Below are 18,664 nucleotides of genomic sequence, written 5' to 3'. Positions count from 1 at the left end.
CTAGTAGTCCACTATATAGAGGATAGGGTGCCATTTGTGATGTACTAAGTGTCTATAGTATCTTGTAGGGATGGAGGAAGAGGATTTAAGGCTTGTAGCTTAGCCTTAGCACTTCCACTGTCTCATCCGACCGCCTGAGGAGAGACAATCCCCCCTCTCTCTCTCTCTCTCTCACAGCAGCGCAGGGCCTCAGACCTGACCTCCCTAGAGGGATCAGACACCCCTATCAGACACACAGGCTCAGAGCCAAAAGGCCCGGACAGGACAGGAACAAAGACAGGGACTCTTTGTCTACCTGGAACTACCAGAACAGCTTTGTTTATAAACATTCTGATTTGCTCTATACGTCAACCATAGTTATATACAGTAGAGACAGTCTGTCCAAGAGTTGGTCCAAGAGGCCATTATTGTAACATTCTGTCTGGTTAGTCTGTCCAAGAGTTGGTCCAAGAGGCCATTAATGTAACATTCTGTCTGGTTAGTCTTTCCAAGAGGCCATTATTGTAACATTCTGTCTGGTTAGTCTGTCCAAGAGGCCGTTATTGTAATCAGACTAAAATAGATACCTTGGTACTTGCTGTAGTATAAACAGACTAAACTAAACTCAGCAAAAAAAGAAACGGCCCTTTTTCAGGACCCTGTCTATCAAAGATAATTCCTAAAAATCCAAATAACTTCATAGATCTTATTTTAAAGGGTTTAAACGCTGTTTCCCATGCTTGTTCAATGATCCTTAAACAATTAATGAACATGCACCTGTTAGAATGGTCGTTAAGACACTAACAGCTTACAGACGGTAGTCAATTAAGGTCACAGTTATGAAAACTTAGGACACAAAAGAGGCCTTTCTACTGACTTTGAAAAACACCAACATGAAGATGCCCAGGGTTCCTGTTCATCGCATGAACGTGCTGCAAGGAGGGATGAGGACTGCAGATGTGGTAAGGGCAAAAAATTGCAATGTCTATACTGTGACACGCCCAAGATAGCGCTACAGGGAGACAGGACGGACAGCTAATTGTCCTCGCAGTGGCAGACAACGTGTAACAACACCTGCACAGGATCGGTACGTCCGAACATCACACCTGCGGAATAGGTACAGGATGGCAACAACAACTGGAGTGGGATCGATTTGGAGGTGGATGGTCCGTTATGGTCTGGGGAGGTGTGTCACAGCATCATTGGACTGAGCTGGTTGTCATTGCAGGCAATCTCAACGCTGTGCGTTACAGGGAAGACATCCTCCCTCATGTGATACCTTCCTGCAGGCTCATCCAGACATGACCCTCTAGCATGACAATGCCACCAGCCATACTGCTCGTTCTGTGCGTGATTTCCTGCAAGACAGGAATGTCAGTGTTCTGCCATGGCCAGTGAAGAGCCCGGATCTCAATCCCATTGAGCACGTCTGGGACCTGTTGGATCGGAGGGTGAGGGCTAGGGCCATTCCCATTAGGAAATGTCCGGGAACTTGCAGGTGCCTTGGTAGAAGAGTGGGGTAACATCTCACAGCAAGAACTGGCAAATCTGGTGCAGTCCATGAGGAGGAGATGCACTGCAGGACTTAATGCAGCGGGTGGCCACACCAGATACTGACTGTTACTTTTGATTTTGAACCTCCCTTTGTTCAGGGACACATTATTCAATTTCTGTTAGTCACATGTCCGTGGAACTTTTCAGTTGTTGAATCTTGTTATGTTCATACAAATATTTACACATATTAAGTTTGCTGAAAATAAATGCAGTTGACAGTGAGAGGACATGTATTTTTTTGCTGAGTTTAGATACCTTGGTACTTGCTGTAGTATAAACAGACTAAACTAGATACATTGGTACTTGCTGTAGTATAAACAGACTAAACTAGATACCTTGGTACTTGCCGTTTTCCATCTTTGTTGAGTCATAGTCTTCGACTAGCCGGCGGTTCTTGGTGGAATCTGATTCGTCTGGAAAGTAAGGCTCCTTCTCCAGGCTCTCTCTGACCGGCGTCTCATTGGTCTCTTTTGACCTTTGACCTTCGGCCAGGGACTTGAGCAGAGTGAAGTCATCGTTCTCTTGTTCTGGTTCTGCCTCTTTCACCTCTTTAGGCTCCACAGCAGGTTTGGTGTCTGAGGGGGAGAGGGAAATATTTAAGAGGCTATATGAAGCTTCTGCCTCTGGGGGTGCTCCTCTTGAGCCAAAATGAGTCCACTCTATGGAGAGAAATATTGTCCAGAAAGGGCACACCTACCTTCACCCATAAATTGTTAGCCTAAAACTGAGGATTTGTGTGTTTTCATCAACTAAACTTCCATAGTGTATCTTTAAATAGAGAAGCCAGCCACCAAACCACCTTGTATCACTCTGCTGTCTTTCCTCTGCAGCTAAACAGTGTTGGGCCTGGCTGGTTTTACACTGCAGCTAAATAGCGTTGGGCCTGGCTGGCTTTCCACTGCAGCTAAGGAGGGTTTGGCCTGGCTGATTTTCCTCTGCAGCTAAGCAGGGTTGGGCCTGGCTGATTTTCCTCTGCAGCTAAACAGGGTTGGGCCTGACTGGTTTTCCTCTGCAGCTAAGCAGGGTTTGGCCTGGCTGGTTTTCCTCTGCAGCAAAACAGGGTTGGGCCTGGCTGGTTTTCCTCTGCAGCTAAGCAGGGTTGGGCCTGGCTGGTTTCCCTCTACAGCTAAGCAGGGTTTGGCCTGGCTGGTTTCCCTCTGCAGCTAAGCAGGGTTTGGCCTGGCTGGTTTTCCACTGCAGCTAAGTAGGGTTGGGCCTGGCTGGTTTTCCTCTGCAGCTAAACAGGGTTGGGCCTGGCTGGGTTTCCTCTGCAGCTAAGCAGGGTTTGGCCTGGCTGGTTTTCCACTGCAGCTAAGCAGGGTTTGGCCTGGCTGGTTTTCCTCTGCAGCTAAGCAGGGTTTGGCCTGGCTGGTTTTCCTCTGCAGCTAAGCAGGGTTTGGCCTGGCTGGTTTTCCTCTGCAGCTAAGCAGGGTTTGGCCTGGCTGGTTTTCCACTGCAGCTAAGCAGGGTTGGGCCTGGCTGGTTTTCCACTGCAGCTAAACAGTGTTGGGCCTGGCTGATTTTCCTCTGCAGCTAAACAGTGTTGGGCCTGGCTGGTTTTCCTCTGCAGCTAAACAGTGTTGGGCCTGAGGTGCTTTATGAATACGGAGCCAGAGCCATGGGCTGCAGTAGGTGGTCTTGGAACCGGGGATTTTGTTATGATCCCTATTAGCTGTTGCACATGAAACAGCTACTCTTCCTGGGGTCCACACAAAACATGACACAGCTACTCTTCCTGGGGTCCATACAAAACATGACACAGCTACTCTTCCTGGGATCCATACAAAACATGAAACAGCTACTCTTCCTGGGGTCCATACAAAACATGACACAGCTACTCTTCCTGGGGTCCATACAAAACATGACACAGCTACTCTTCCTGGGATCCACACAAAACATGAAACAGCTACTCTTCCTGGGGTCCATACAAAATATGAAACAGCTACTCTTCCTGGGGTCCACACAAAACATGAAACAGCTACTCTTCCTGGGATCCATACAAAACATGACACAGCTACTCTTCCTGGGGTCCACACAAAACATGAAACAGCTACTCTTCCTGGGATCCATACAAAACATGACACAGCTACTCTTCCTGGGGTCCACACAAAACATGAAACAGCTACTCTTCCTGGGATCCACACAAAACATGAAACAGCTACTCTTCCTGGGGTCCACACAAAACATGAAACAGCTACTCTTCCTGGGATCCATACAAAACATGAAACAGCTACTCTTCCTGGGGTCCACACAAAACATGACACAGCTACTCTTCCTGGGGTCCATACAAAACATGACACAGCTACTCTTCCTGGGATCCATACAAAACATGAAACAGCTACTCTTCCTGGGGTCCATACAAAACATGACACAGCTACTCTTCCTGGGGTCCATACAAAACATGACACAGCTACTCTTCCTGGGATCCACACAAAACATGAAACAGCTACTCTTCCTGGGGTCCATACAAAATATGAAACAGCTACTCTTCCTGGGGTCCACACAAAACATGAAACAGCTACTCTTCCTGGGATCCATACAAAACATGACACAGCTACTCTTCCTGGGGTCCACACAAAACATGAAACAGCTACTCTTCCTGGGATCCATACAAAACATGACACAGCTACTCTTCCTGGGGTCCACACAAAACATGAAACAGCTACTCTTCCTGGGATCCACACAAAACATGAAACAGCTACTCTTCCTGGGGTCCACACAAAACATGAAACAGCTACTCTTCCTGGGATCCATACAAAACATGAAACAGCTACTCTTCCTGGGGTTCACACAAAACACACAATACGTGTATAGGGTGTCCAATCAAAAACACAATTTTTTATATGTTAACTGTAGATAATTGTCTAAGAAAACCAATGGTCCAAACGTCATGTCTCTATAATAATCCTGTAAAAGGTTATTGGAGTTTTTACCCTTGGAGGACGACTAAAATGAGTGTGACTGAAACAATAGAGGCCAGAGAAAGAGGCCAGGAAATGGCATTGTGTCAGCTAGACTGGATTCTGTGCATGAATTAAGGCTACAGGCGACATGACATCTCACTTTACTGTTGAACTAGTCATCTTTCTTCTCCAATCCGCAGGATATAAAATAATATAGAGCTAAGATGATAACGACATGACGTAGTATTTTCATATTTTAGTATACGCTTTTCATATTCATTCAAAATTATTGTTCTTTTTCGAAGATTTCTCACAAAAACAAGCATATCTCTGTGAAATATCAATGAAGCACTGAGCGTATACCAAGCTTTTTCCCCCAAGCCGTTTACAGTGAATTCAGCTCGTGTCGTGTCATGCTAATTTAGCCTTTTGTGACCGATGGAAATAAGTTTCCAGACAACGAACACAAACTGTTAAATACTGTCCGCCCCACAGCTTGGAAACCACTGTGTTAGAGAAAGACCCCACTGAACGAATAATCATATTTGTCATGGTAAAAAAATAAATAATAATTACATAAGGAAGTTACATTTTGTTAGCTAAGTGCGTTTTCACCAACTCTTGGTAGTGTGGGTGGACACCCTACACAGTACAGAACAGTTAAAGACAAGAACAACACAAGACCATACTGCATTGAAATAAGATAAAAACAGTTATATATTGTGAAGACATCCAAGAGACAACAAAAATAATTATTCGACACTATTCACATCCATATTAAAATGTATGTAATAACAATATTGATTGATTGCCTGAGAAGTATCCACTTACCTGCAGACTCCACTGCTGCTTTCACATCATCTGCCTCTGCAATCTGTGGAAAAGAACATGAACAGTGTAAACATTTCTCTGTTAATCATCTTCACCATAATAGCTTTGCTTGTTTACTGTTGCTCCAGTCTGGTTTGATATGATGTGGTTGATGTTTGAGAACTCTCCCTTCCACAAAGTCTATTTGACATGATATTAGTCTGGAGATAGCACAGCGGATAGTTTAGGGAGAGAGAGAGAGAGAAGGAGAGAGAGAGAAAGAAAGAGATAGTTTACCTGCTCCTGGATTGGTCTCTCCTCAGTCAGTCGTCTGTTGTAAACTACAGCTTTATCTGCAGGGAAAATAAAACCACATAATATTAATACTACTAATCACCTTTATTATTATGGTCCGCAGCAATGTCATCGTCATAATCAACATCATCATCCGCATCATCATTGTTATCATCATCCTCATCGTCTTCATCATCATCACCACCATCACCACCATTCACTATCACATCATCTGAGACATCTAAAACGTGTAATTTAGGTAGAAACAAATGTAGGACCAGCTAACCTGACTGTTTCAAATCATAGCCTTAAAAAACTTAAATCAGTTTTAGAATAAACTTTCTCCTATGAACGACAGAGAAAGACATTGACTTGAATTTGAGGGGTCCAACATCATCAGGGTATTTTTAAGATATGCCTGCTTGGTCATGTGGGCCAAGTGTGGTTTTGGTTAATGTGGTTTATTGATGAGAAAGAGGGTAACAGTCTAGGGCTACAGTGAGTCCCAACTCCCGACCCGACGGGACACAGCAGCGTCATAATCGGTTTAACAAACAAAAGATAAACTGCGTTGGAAATAGAACGCAATCGGCCTTACATCGCATGCAAACGACCAACGTCACAAACTATTTGTTTATTTGTTATTTCCTGCTCTATTTTAACTTGAATTGGCTTGTTTTGTATATAATGTTTAAATATATTTTTAAAATGTGAAAAGGGTTATAAATATAGCCTGGCCTAGTTAAAATGTACTTTAAAAGTGGGCTATAGGCCTAGCGAACTAAAACATATTCACACTGAAACCAGTCATCAAAGATGTAGGCTACCAGCAGGCCATGTACTCACCATCCTCGGCAGGTGTGGGAAAAGCAGAAATCTGGGAGACAGTCACAGCAAAAATCCCGAGCAGAAGGAGAACTCCCATTCCTTTGGACGCCATTCTGAAATAAAATATCCACTCAATCGGTGGCTGTAGGCTATTTTCCGCTAGATTACTCCCGGTTATAGCTGTCTTGGGGGTGTTGTGTTGTGTGGATGATCCAACCGAGGATAGCGGTCACAAACTGCTGGATGTTTGGACAGCTCTGCTCTTCCTTGCTGGTGGTGCTGAAACTGACAACAGGGCTGCGCTTGGACTCTACCCGCTCTGGTTGTTAGTTGGGCGGGGAGGGGCTCTTCAAATCTCCGCTCTCCTCTGGTGTTGTTGGAGCTGTTAACAACCTGCAGTGCTGAAACCAGGACACTCGCTATAATTAACTAGAGATAGATAAACTGCCAGGCTCGTAGTCTATAAACTCCGTGTGAGCTGTCGTGAACTCACGATATGCCGATAGTAGCTACCCGAAATAACACGATCTCTCTCTCTCGGACGGAACGAAACCGTGAAGGAGGAGAACAAAACGAATGTCCGCCCCTGATCGTGTGTCCTGTCCTGGACGCCTTAGCTTTTTATAGTCGATACTGTGGGCTGTCCCATTTTGCCTCATTGGAATTAGATACATCCATACATACACAACAAGTCAACATGGTTGTGCCCAGAGCAGTGTTGTGTTTCAGATGTTTTCCATGTTCCTCAGCCACAGTTAATCTCCTGCTTTATGAGCCTTATGCTTCAGATGAATATATCTGCTGATTGGATAGATCTGTCTTAATGGGACTAAAGCTTTGAGTAGAGTGAACATGCTGAGCAGTGTGTTATCAGTTGTCCATTGAGGAACAGCACACACACACTTAGTGAAGAACAATTGCTACATGCTCAGGGCATTGTTCTGGGTCTATCTGACTGTCTGTCATATCACTCAGTGCAGTGGCCCTTATCTCATTCTCTCTCCCCTGCTCTGCCCTTTCACTGTCTCTTCTCTTCTCTTTCAATTTCAATTCAAGAGCTTTATTGGCATGGGAAACTTATGTTTACATACAGGCACCGGTTAGTCGGGCTGATTGAGGTAGTATGTACATGTAGATATGGTTAAAGTGACTATGCATATATGATAAACAGAGAGTAGCAGTAGCATAAAAGAGGGGTTGGCGGGTGGTGGGTGGCGGGACACATGCAGATAGCCTGGTTAGCCAATGTGTGGGGGGCACTGGTTGGTCGGGCCAATTGAGGTAGTATGTACATGAATGTATAGTTAAAGTGACTATGCATATATGATAAACAGAGAGTAGCAGCAGCGTAAAAGAGGGGTTGGGGGGGCACACAATGTAAAAAGTCCGGGTAGCCATTTGATTACCTGTTCAGGAGTCTTAAAACTGTTGGGTAAAAACTGTTGAGAAGCCTTTTTGTCCTAGTCTCTGACCTCCTCCCTATAGGCTGTCTTGTTGTTGTCGGTGATCACTGTTGTGTCGTCTGAAAACTTAATGATGGCGTTGGAGTCGTGCCTGGCCATGCAGTCGTGGGTGAACAGGGAGTACAGGAGGGGACTGTGTTACGGTGCGTGAATGAGGACCCAAAAGCGAATTAACGTAAACAGAGCTTCTTTAATAACAAAACAAACGTAGGCTCAGATGGACCGGCAGATTCCGACAGGACAGGACAAGGTTGCAGCAAACATGACGATAGTCTGGTTCAGGCATGAATAACACAAACAAGAATCCGACAAAGACAGAAGCAGAAACAGAGAGAGATATAGGGACCTAATCAGAGGGAAAAAGGGAACAGGTGGGAAAAGGGGTGAACGAGGTAGTTAGAGAAGACAAGGAACAGCTGGGGGAAAGAGGGGAAGAAAAGGTAACCTAATACGACCAGCAGAGGGAGACAGGGTGAAGAGAAAGAACAGGAACAGGACACAACATGACAATACATGACAGTACCCCCCCACTCACCGAGCGCCTCCTGGCGCACTCGAGGAGGAAACCTGGCGGCAACGGAGGAAATCATCGATCAGCGCACGGTCCAGCACGTCCCGAGAGGGAACCCAACTCCTCTCCTCAGGACCGTACCCCTCCCAATCTACTAGGTACTGATGACCACGGCCCCGAGGACGCATGTCCAAAATCCTACGGACCCTGTAGATGGGTGCGCCCTCGACAAGGATGGGGGGGGGGGGGGGGGGGGAAGACGAGCGGGGGCGCGAAGAACGGGCTTGACACAGGAGACATGGAAGACCGGGTGGACGCGACGAAGATATCGCGGAAGAAGAAGTCGAACTGCGACAGGATTAATGATCTGAGCAATACGGAACGGACCAATGAACCGCGGGGTCAACTTGCGAGAAGCGGTCTTAAGGGGAAGGTTTTGAGTGGAGAGCCAAACTCTCTGACGCGACAATATCTAGGACTCTTAGTTCTACGCTTATTAGCAGCCCTCACAGTCTGCGCCCTATAACGGCAAAGTGCAGACCTGACCCTCTTCCAGGTGCGCTCGCAACGTTGGACAAAAGCCTGAGCGGTTGGGACGCTGGACTCGGCGAACTGAGATGAGAACAGCGGAGGCTGGTACCCGAGGCTTCTCTGAAAAGGAGATAGCCCGGTCGCAGACGAAGGAAGCGAGTTGTGGGCGTATTCTGCCCAGGGGAGCTGTTCTGACCAAGACGCAGGGTTGCGAAAAGAAAGACTGCGTAAGATGCAACCAATAGTCTGATTGGCCCGTTCTGCTTGACCGTTAGACTGGGGGTGAAAGCCGGAAGAGAGACTGACGGAAGCCCCAATCAAACGGCAAAACTCCCTCCAAAATTGAGACGTGAATTGCGGACCTCTGTCCGAAACGACGTCTGACGGAAGGCCATGAATTCTGAAAACATTCTCGATGATGATTTGTGCCGTCTCTTTAGCAGAAGGAAGCTTAGCAAGGGGAATAAAATGAGCCGCCTTAGAGAACCTGTCGACAACCGTAAGAATAACAGTCTTCCCCGCTGACGAAGGCAGTCCGGTGACAAAATCTAAGGCGATGTGAGACCACGGTCGAGAGGGAATGGGAAGCGGCCTGAGACGGCCGGCAGGAGGGGAGTTACCGGACTTAGTCTGCGCGCAGACCGAACAAGCAGCCACGAAGCGACGCTTGTCATGCTCCCGGGTGGGCCACCAAAAACGCTGGCGAATGGAAGCAAGCGTACCCCGAACGCCAGGGTGGCCGGCTAACTTGGCAGAGTGAGCCCACTGAAGAACGGCCAGACGAGTAGGAACGGGAACGAAAAGAAGGTTCCTGGGACAAGCGCGCGGCGACGGAGTTTGAGTGAGTGCTTGCTTTACCTGCCTCTCAATTCCCCAGACAGTCAACCCGACAACACGCCCCTCAGGGAGAATCCCCTCGGGGTCAGTGGAGGCTACTGAAGAACTGAAGAGACGAGATAAAGCATCAGGCTTGGTGTTCTTAGAGCCCGGACGATAAGAAATCACGAACTCGAAACGAGCGAAAAACAGCGCCCAGCGCGCCTGACGCGCATTAAGTCGTTTGGCAGAACGGATGTACTCAAGGTTCCTATGGTCAGTCCAAACGACAAAAGGAACGGTCGCCCCCTCCAGCCACTGTCGCCATTCGCCTAGGGCTAAGCGGATGGCGAGCAGTTCGCGGTTTCCCACATCATAGTTACGTTCCGACGGCGACAGGCGATGAGAAAAATACGCGCAAGGGTGGACCTTGTCGTCAGAGAGGGAGCGCTGAGAAAGAATGGCTCCCACGCCCACCTCTGACGCGTCAACCTCGACAACGAACTGTCTAGTGACGTCAGGTGTAACAAGGATAGGTGCGGATGTAAAACGATTCTTGAGGAGATCAAAAGCTCCCTGGGCGGAAACGGACCACTTAAAGCACGTCTTGACAGAAGTAAGGGCTGTGAGAGGAGCTGCCACCTGACCGAAATTACGGATGAAACGACGATAGAAGTTCGCGAAGCCGAGAAAGCGCTGCAGCTCGACGCGTGACTTAGGGACGGGCCAATCAATGACAGCTTGGACCTTAGCGGGATCCATCTTAATGCCTTCAGCGGAAATAACAGAACCGAGAAATGTGACGGAGGAGGCATGAAAAGAGCACTTCTCAGCCTTCACAAAAAGACAATTCTCTAAAAGGCGCTGGAGGACACGTCGAACGTGCTGAACATGAATCTGGAGTGACGGTGAAAAAATCAGGATATCGTCAAGGTAAACGAAAACAAAGATGTTCAGCATGTCTCTCAGGACATCATTGACTAATGCCTGAAAGACAGCTGGAGCGTTAGCGAGGCCGAAAGGAAGAACCCGGTATTCAAAGTGCCCTAACGGAGTGTTAAACGCCGTCTTCCACTCGTCCCCCTCCCTGATGCGCACGAGATGGTAAGCGTTACGAAGGTCCAACTTAGTGAAAAACCTGGCTCCCTGCAGGATCTCGAAGGCTGAAGACATAAGAGGAAGCGGATAACGATTCTTCACTGTTATGTCATTCAGCCCTCGATAATCTATGCAGGGGCGCAGGGACCCGTCCTTCTTCTTAACAAAAAAAACCCCCGCTCCGGCGGGAGAGGAGGAGGGCGGGTCCCCTGGTACCGGCGGCAAGAGCTACAGACAAATAATCTTCGAGAGCCTTACGTTCGGGAGCCGACAGAGAGTATAGTCTACCCCGGGGGGGAGTGGTTCCCGGAAGGAGATCAATACTACAATCATACGACCGGTGTGGAGGAAGAGAGGTGGCCCTGGACCGACTGAACACCGTGCGCAGATCGTGATATTCCTCCGGCACCCCTGTCAAATCACCAGGCTCCTCCTGTGAAGAAGAGACAGAGGAAACAGGAGGGATAGCAGACATTAAACATTTCACATGACAAGAGACGTTCCAGGAGAGGATAGAATTACTAGACCAATTAATGGAAGGATTATGACAAACTAGCCAGGGATGGCCCAAAACAACAGGTGTAAAAGGTGAACGAAAAATTAAAAAAGAAATGGTTTCGCTATGATTACCAGAAACAGTGAGGGTTAAAGGTAGCGTCTCACGCTGAATCCTGGGGAGAGGACTACCATCCAGGGCGAACAAGGCCGTGGACTCCCTTAACTGTCTGAGAGGAATGTCATGTTCCCGAGCCCAGGTCTCGTCCATAAAACAGCCCTCCGCCCCAGAGTCTATTAAGGCACTGCAGGAAGCTGACGAACCGGTCCAGCGTAGATGGACCGACAAGGTAGTGCAGGATCTTGAAGGAGAGACAGGAGTAGTAGCGCTCACCAGTAGCTCTCCGCTTACTGATGAGCTCTGGCTTTTACTGGACATGAAGTGACAAAATGACCAGCAGAACCGCAATAGAGACAGAGGCGGTTGGTGATTCTCCGTTCCCTCTCCTTAGTCGAGATGCGGATACCTCCCAGCTGCATAGGCTCAGCACCCGAGCCGGCAGAGGAAGATGGTAGTGATGCGGAGAGGGGGGCAACGGAGAACGCGAGCTCCTTTCCACGAGCTCGGTGACGAAGATCAACCCGTCGCTCAATGCGAATAGCGAGTTCAATCAAGGAATCCACGCTGGAAGGAACCTCCCGGGAGAGAATCTCATCCTTTACCTCTGCGCGGAGACCCTCCAGAAAACGAGCGAGCAAAGCCGGCTCGTTCCAGCCACTGGAGGCAGCAAGAGTGCGAAACTCAATAGAGTAGTCTGTTATGGATCGATTACCTTGACATAGGGAAGACAGGACCCTGGAAGCCTCCTCCCCAAAAACAGATCGATCAAAAACCCGTATCATCTCCTCCTTAAAGTCCTGATACTGGTTAGTACACTCAGCCCTTGCCTCCCAGATTGCCGTGCCCCACTCACGAGCCCGTCCAGTAAGGAGAGATATGACGTAGGCGACACGAGCAGTGCTCCTGGAGTAAGTGTTGGGCTGGAGAGAAAACACAATATCACACTGGGTGAGGAACGAGCGGCATTCAGTGGGCTCCCCAGAGTAACACGGCGGGTTATTGATTCTGGGCTCCGGAGATTCGAAAGCCCTGGAAGTGGCCGGTGGATCGAGGCGGAGATGGTGAACCTGTTCTGTGAGGTTGGAGACTTGGGTGGCCAGGGTCTCAACGGCATGTCGAGCAGCAGACAATTCCTGCTCGTGTCTGCCTAGCATCGCTCCCTGGATCTCGACGGCTGAGTGGAGAGGATCCGAAGTCGCTGGGTCCATTCTTGGTCGGATTCTTCTGTTACGGTGCGTGAATGAGGACCCAAAAGCGAATTAACGTAAACAGAGCTTCTTTAATAACAAAACAAACGTAGGCTCAGATGGACCGGCAGATTCCGACAGGACAGGACAAGGTTGCAGCAAACATGACGATAGTCTGGTTCAGGCATGAATAACACAAACAAGAATCCGACAAAGACAGAAGCAGAAACAGAGAGAGATATAGGGACCTAATCAGAGGGAAAAAGGGAACAGGTGGGAAAAGGGGTGAACGAGGTAGTTAGAGAAGACAAGGAACAGCTGGGGGAAAGAGAGGAAGAAAAGGTAACCTAATACGACCAGCAGAGGGAGACAGGGTGAAGAGAAAGAACAGGAACAGGACACAACATGACAATACATGACAGACTGAGCACACACCCCTGGGGTGCTCCAGTGTTGAGGATCAACATGGCAGATGTGTTGCTACCTACCCTCACCACCTGGGGGCGACCGGTCAGGAAGTCCAGCAGGAGTTAGATGAGGAGCAGGAGTTAGATGAGGAGCAGGAGTTAGATGAGGAGCATGAGGCAGATGAGGAGCTGGAGGTAGATGAGGAGCAGGAGGTAGATGAGGAGCAGGAGGCAGATGAGGAGCAGGAGGCAGATGAGGAGCAGGAGGCAGATGAGGAGCAAGAGGCAGATGAAGAGCAGGAGGTAGATGAGAGGAGAAGGTAGATGAGAAGAGATGGTAGAAAAGGACTGGTTCCCAACATGATAATGCTCTTCCTATCTTCAGCACCATACGTATCAAAGCTTAGCTACCACGTCCCTGTGATCAGTGTGTATCTACTGCCCTCTAGTGTGCTTTATATCAGTGTCAGAAGGCCCTGGTTCTCCTGTAGTCCAAGTCAGCAGTCCACATAGTATGGAACTGACACTGTCAATATGGGACATTCAGTATGGATGAGGTACGGAGCATGAGTCACTCAGTGAAAGTCTGCATGCTGTATGTGTGCTGTGGGCTCCTGAGTGGCACAGTGGTCTAAAGCACTGTATCTCAGTGCAAGAGGCATCAGTACAGTCCCTGGTTCAAATCCAGACTCTATCACATCTGGTCGTGATTGGGAGTCCCATAAGGCGGTGCACCATTGGTCCAGCATTGTCCAGGTTTGGCCGGGGTAGGTGGTCATTGTAAATAAGAATTTGTTCTTAACTGACTTGCCTGGTTAAATAAAGGTTAAAAAAAATAATCATACTACTGTATGTAAAAGAAAACTAAATGAGTATGACATGCTGGCATTTTAAAGAATACTCAATGTTAACAAGTTTCACATACTGGTAGTTCTACCTCAAAACGTTCTATTCTCACTGAACCATGCTGCCTACTAACACATGGTAGTTCATCATAGCCCTGCCTTGCAGTAGGTGCACAACTTCCTTCCTGTTTCCTGACGATATTGAAACCATCAAACCTTTCTCATGGTGATCTGAGAGCATCTAATTATAACTATTAGGATATGTAATGTATGTCTTATGGGGTTATACAGATAAATGTTTCAAATGTTGCTCTGGGGTGCCACAGTACATGTAATACTTTATAGGTAGTATGTTATATGTATTGTGATAATGTTTTACATACTTAATACAATATGTTTCCTGTTCCTTTTACTTGTCTGTCTCAGCAGTCAGTTTGTGTCCCAAATGGCACCCTATTCCCTATACAGTTTACTACACAGATCCTTATTGGCCCTTATCAAAAGTAGTAGAACATATAGGCTATGTAACAATTCTCATTGGTGGAAGGAGAGGAGGACCAAAATGCAGCGTGGTAAGTGTTCGTCATATTTTAATAGAAAAACTGAACACTACACAAAATAACAACGAAGAGAAAACGAAACAGTTCTGCCTGGTGAACAGACACTAAACAGAAATTAAACACCCACAACCAAAATGGGGGAAAACAGGCTGCCTAAGTATGATTCTCAATCAGAGACAACGATAGACAGCTGCCTCTGATTGGGAACCATCCCAGGTCAAACACATTGAAATACAAACATAGAACAAAACATAGAATACCCACCCACATCACACCCTGACCAAACTAAAAAAATAGAAACATACAACGCAATCTACAGTCAGGATGTGACAGTAATACACTCCAGTCCATCCACGTAGAGTCAATCTACGGTCAGGGTATGACAGTAATACACTCCAGTCCATCCACGTAGAGTCAATCTACGGTCAGGGTATGACAGTAATACACTCCAGTCCATCCACGTAGAGTCAATCTACGGTCAGGGTATGACAGTAATACACTCCAGTCCATCCACGTAGAGTCAATCTACGGTCAGGGTGTGACGGTAATACACTCCAGTCCATCCACGTAGAGTCAATCTACGGTCAGGGTGTGACGGTAATACTCTCCAGTCCATCCACGTAGAGTCAATCTACGGTCAGGGTGTGACGGTAATACACTCCAGTCCATCCACGTAGAGTCAATCTACGGTCAGGGTGTGACAGTAATACACTCCAGTCCATCCACGTAGAGTCAATCTACGGTCAGGGTGTGACGGTAATACACTCCAGTCCATCCACGTAGAGTCAATCTACGGTCAGGGTGTGACAGTAATACACTCCAGTCCATCCACGTAGAGTCAATCTACGGTCAGGGTGTGACGGTAATACACTCCAGTCCATCCACGTAGAGTCAATCTACAGTCAGGGTGTGACGGTAATACACTCCAGTCCATCCACGTAGAGTCAATCTACGGTCAGGGTGTGACAGTAATACTCTCCAGTCCATCCACGTAGAGTCAATCTACGGTCAGGGTGTGACGGTAATACACTCCAGTCCATCCACGTAGAGTCAATCTACAGTCAGGGCGTGACAGTAATACACTCCAGTCCATCCACGTAGAGTCAATCTACGGTCAGGGTGTGACGGTAATACTCTCCAGTCCATCCACGTAGAGTCAATCTACAGTCAGGGCGTGACAGTAATACTCTCCAGTCCATCCACGTAGAGTTTCACATTAATATTCATATCTTCACATTCCGGTTTAACTTGAAATAACATTATCACACATTCATATCTACAGTATGTTGTTATCAATAACCTATAGACTACATATGTCTACAGTAATGTACTGTGCATTAAGTCCTGCAGTAAATTGCTGTCCCCCAAACTGATGTTCTTTTCTTCTCATTTTTATACAGACAATTTTTGACTTCACTGTGGATGTGACTCTAGACCCTGATACACCACATCTCTACGTTCATGTGTCCTAGAGTAATTTACTGAGCAGTTAAATGTAGTCCTGCATATTGATATGTTTCTCTCAACAGGGGATGTGACTCTAGACCCTGATACACCACATCTCTACGTTCATGTGTCCTAGAGTAATTTACTGAACAGTTAAATGTAGTCCTGCATATTGATATGTTTCTCTCAACAGGGGATGTGACTCTAGACCCTGATACACCACATCTCTATACATTCATGTGTCCTAGAGTAATTTACTGAACAGTTAAATGTAGTCCTGCATATTGATATGTTTCTCTCAACAGGGGATGTGACTCTAGACCCTGATACACCACATCTCTACGTTCATGTGTCCTAGAGTAATTTACTGAGCAGTTAAATGTAGTCCTGCATATTGATATGTTTCTCTCAACAGGGGATGTGACTCTAGACCCTGATACACCACATCTCTACGTTCATGTGTCCTAGAGTAATTTACTGAGCAGTTAAATGTAGTCCTGCATATTGATATGTTTCTCTCAACAGGGGATGTGACTCTAGACCCTGATACACCACATCTCTACGTTCATGTGTCCTAGAGTAATTTACTGAGCAGTTAAATGTAGTCCTGCATATTGATATGTTTCTCTCAACAGGGGATGTGACTCTAGACCCTGATACACCACATCTCTACGTTCATGTGTCCTAGAGTAATTTACTGAGCAGTTAAATGTAGTCCTGCATATTGATATGTTTCTCTCAACAGGGGATGTGACTCTAGACCCTGATACACCACATCTCTATACGTTCATGTGTCCTAGAGTAATTTACTGAGCAGTTAAATGTAGTCCTGCATATTGATATGTTTCTCTCAACAGGGGATGTGACTCTAGATCCTGATACACCACATCTCTACGTTCATGTGTCCTAGAGTAATTTACTGAGCAGTTAAATGCAGTCCCCCGTATTTAAATGTTTATTTAATCATTCTAATAAAGTGTGTGTTTCTCTCAACAGTGGATGTGATTCTAGATCCTGATACAGCACATCCCAGATTCATCCTGTCTGAAGATGGGAAACAAGTGAATTGTGGAGACATAAAACAGGATCTCCCTGACAACCCAGAGAGGTTTATAATGTTCTCTATGTCCTGGGAAAGGAGGGCTTCTCCTCAGGGAGATTCTACTATGAGGTGCAGGTGGAGGAGAAGACTTGGTGGATTGTAGGAGTGGCCAATAAGTCCATCAACAGGAAGAAGGAAATTCACCTGAACCCTGAGAATGGATGTGTGTGCAAGTGTGTGTGTTACTCTCCGTCTGAATGAATTGCAATCTGTTTATCACTATATGATTATTCTAACAGAGGAAATTCACCATGTACAATTGATGCTGAATGTCATCCTATTGAGGTGGCAGAATTTGGGGTGAGCTGTTGTAAATTCTCATGGGACATGTTCTGTGTTGGACTGTGATGTTATGCCTTTCATAGACTCCTGTAATTTCTGCACTCTAACACAAGGCCATTGTGTTCTGGAACTGTTGCTTGTATAAATAACTGTTGTGTAACAATATGATAGTATTATCACCTCCCACTATATAAGGGACATGGAACCATTTACTCTTGGAGTTCTTCACTGTGAAATCAGAGACAGATCTCCCTCACAACTGCTTGATTAAAGATGTTTCTATTATACAACTAAATAGTCTCTGTCTTAGCCTTTGGATGGGGTTTTCCACAACATTTGGTTCCGTGACCCGGATGAGAGCGACCTGACTTTTTGATCCATTTCGCTCGGCTTGGACCCAGACATCCCTCTGGCCACAACAAAACAAGGTAAAAGACCTTATTCAAGATTCTCTGTGAGGGACCGTCTGTTTTCCAGCTGAGCCTTAATGGAGAAAGATCTCTTGTCCTCCTCATTCCCAAAATGTAGGGGTTCCATTTGGCTGAACTATTTCCCTATAATAATGAATCTGTCTTGGGAACGGATTCAGAGGAGCTAAAGAAATTGATCCAAAGAGTAAATCTAAGGAAACTGATTAAGTGTATCTAATAGTAGGAATTTGTTTTCCTATAATCACATGAAAATACTGTTGGATCAGTGCCCTCTACTTATATTGGCACCCTTGGTACATATAAGCAAAACGGGCTGCAAATAAATAAATAAATCCAACCTTTAATTGAAGTAAAATGATTGAAGAAAATAAATGTGAAATAAAGGAAAAAAATATTTTTCTCCAAAACATTCTCCAAAGCACCCCTTGAAATTCTTATGATTCAAATCTAACTGAAGTATATTCCCATTCATATTTTACATTTTAAGTTCACCTGAGTGATTAGGAATACTTAAGTGGTACTGTCTCCACCCTTGCACAGCTATTTTCAGCTTTCGCCAGAGATGTTTAATCGGATTCAAGTCCAGGCTCTGGCTGGGCCACTCAAGGACATTCAGAGACTTGTCTTGAAGCCACTCCTGCTCCTTCAATGTCTCCTCTCTACACTGTAATGTCACCTCTCTAGAGACCTCTTGTCTCTACTCTTTCACTGTCAACCCTCACACTGTCTCCTCTCTTTCTCCATCTCCCAAGATGTACTGTTAGTTGGAATGGTCCCTTATTTTTTATTTAACCTTCATTAACTAGTCAAGTCAGTTAAGAAAAAATTCTTATTTACAATGACAGCCTAGGAACAGTGAGTTAACAGCCTTGTTCAGGGGCAGAACAACAGATTTTTACCTTGTCAGCTCAGGGATTTGATCAAGCAACCTTTCGGTTATTGGCCCAACGCTCTAACCACTACGCTACCTGCCACCCCAGTATTTGATATAATGAAGGCTC

The 18,664-nt window shown here is 46.3% G+C and overlaps 1 protein-coding gene across 2 annotated transcripts in view; it reads right to left on the bottom strand.

Annotated features, from left to right (window-relative positions):
- LOC110526107 (secretogranin-3-like) overlaps nucleotides 1-7,138 on the bottom strand; it is a 31,105-nt gene extending 23,967 nt beyond the window's left edge. The window contains exons 1-4 of one of the 2 annotated variants that reach the window (XM_036981109.1): nucleotides 6,387-7,138; nucleotides 5,544-5,599; nucleotides 5,268-5,310; nucleotides 1,869-2,108 (exon numbers count right to left, since the gene is read on the bottom strand). In XM_036981109.1, the coding sequence (XP_036837004.1) occupies nucleotides 1,869-2,108; nucleotides 5,268-5,310; nucleotides 5,544-5,599; nucleotides 6,387-6,480 (433 nt within the window). In that variant the 5' untranslated portion in view covers nucleotides 6,481-7,138. The remainder of the gene's footprint in view (nucleotides 1-1,868; nucleotides 2,109-5,267; nucleotides 5,311-5,543; nucleotides 5,600-6,386) is intronic. The other variant, XM_036981110.1, reaches the window with a different exon arrangement.
- Between the last annotated feature and the right edge of the window lie 11,526 nt (nucleotides 7,139-18,664).

This window comes from Oncorhynchus mykiss, chromosome 6, assembly GCF_013265735.2.
Source record: "Oncorhynchus mykiss isolate Arlee chromosome 6, USDA_OmykA_1.1, whole genome shotgun sequence".
Lineage (NCBI taxonomy): Eukaryota > Metazoa > Chordata > Actinopteri > Salmoniformes > Salmonidae > Oncorhynchus > Oncorhynchus mykiss.
This window is presented reverse-complemented; position numbering and strand designations above follow the sequence as displayed.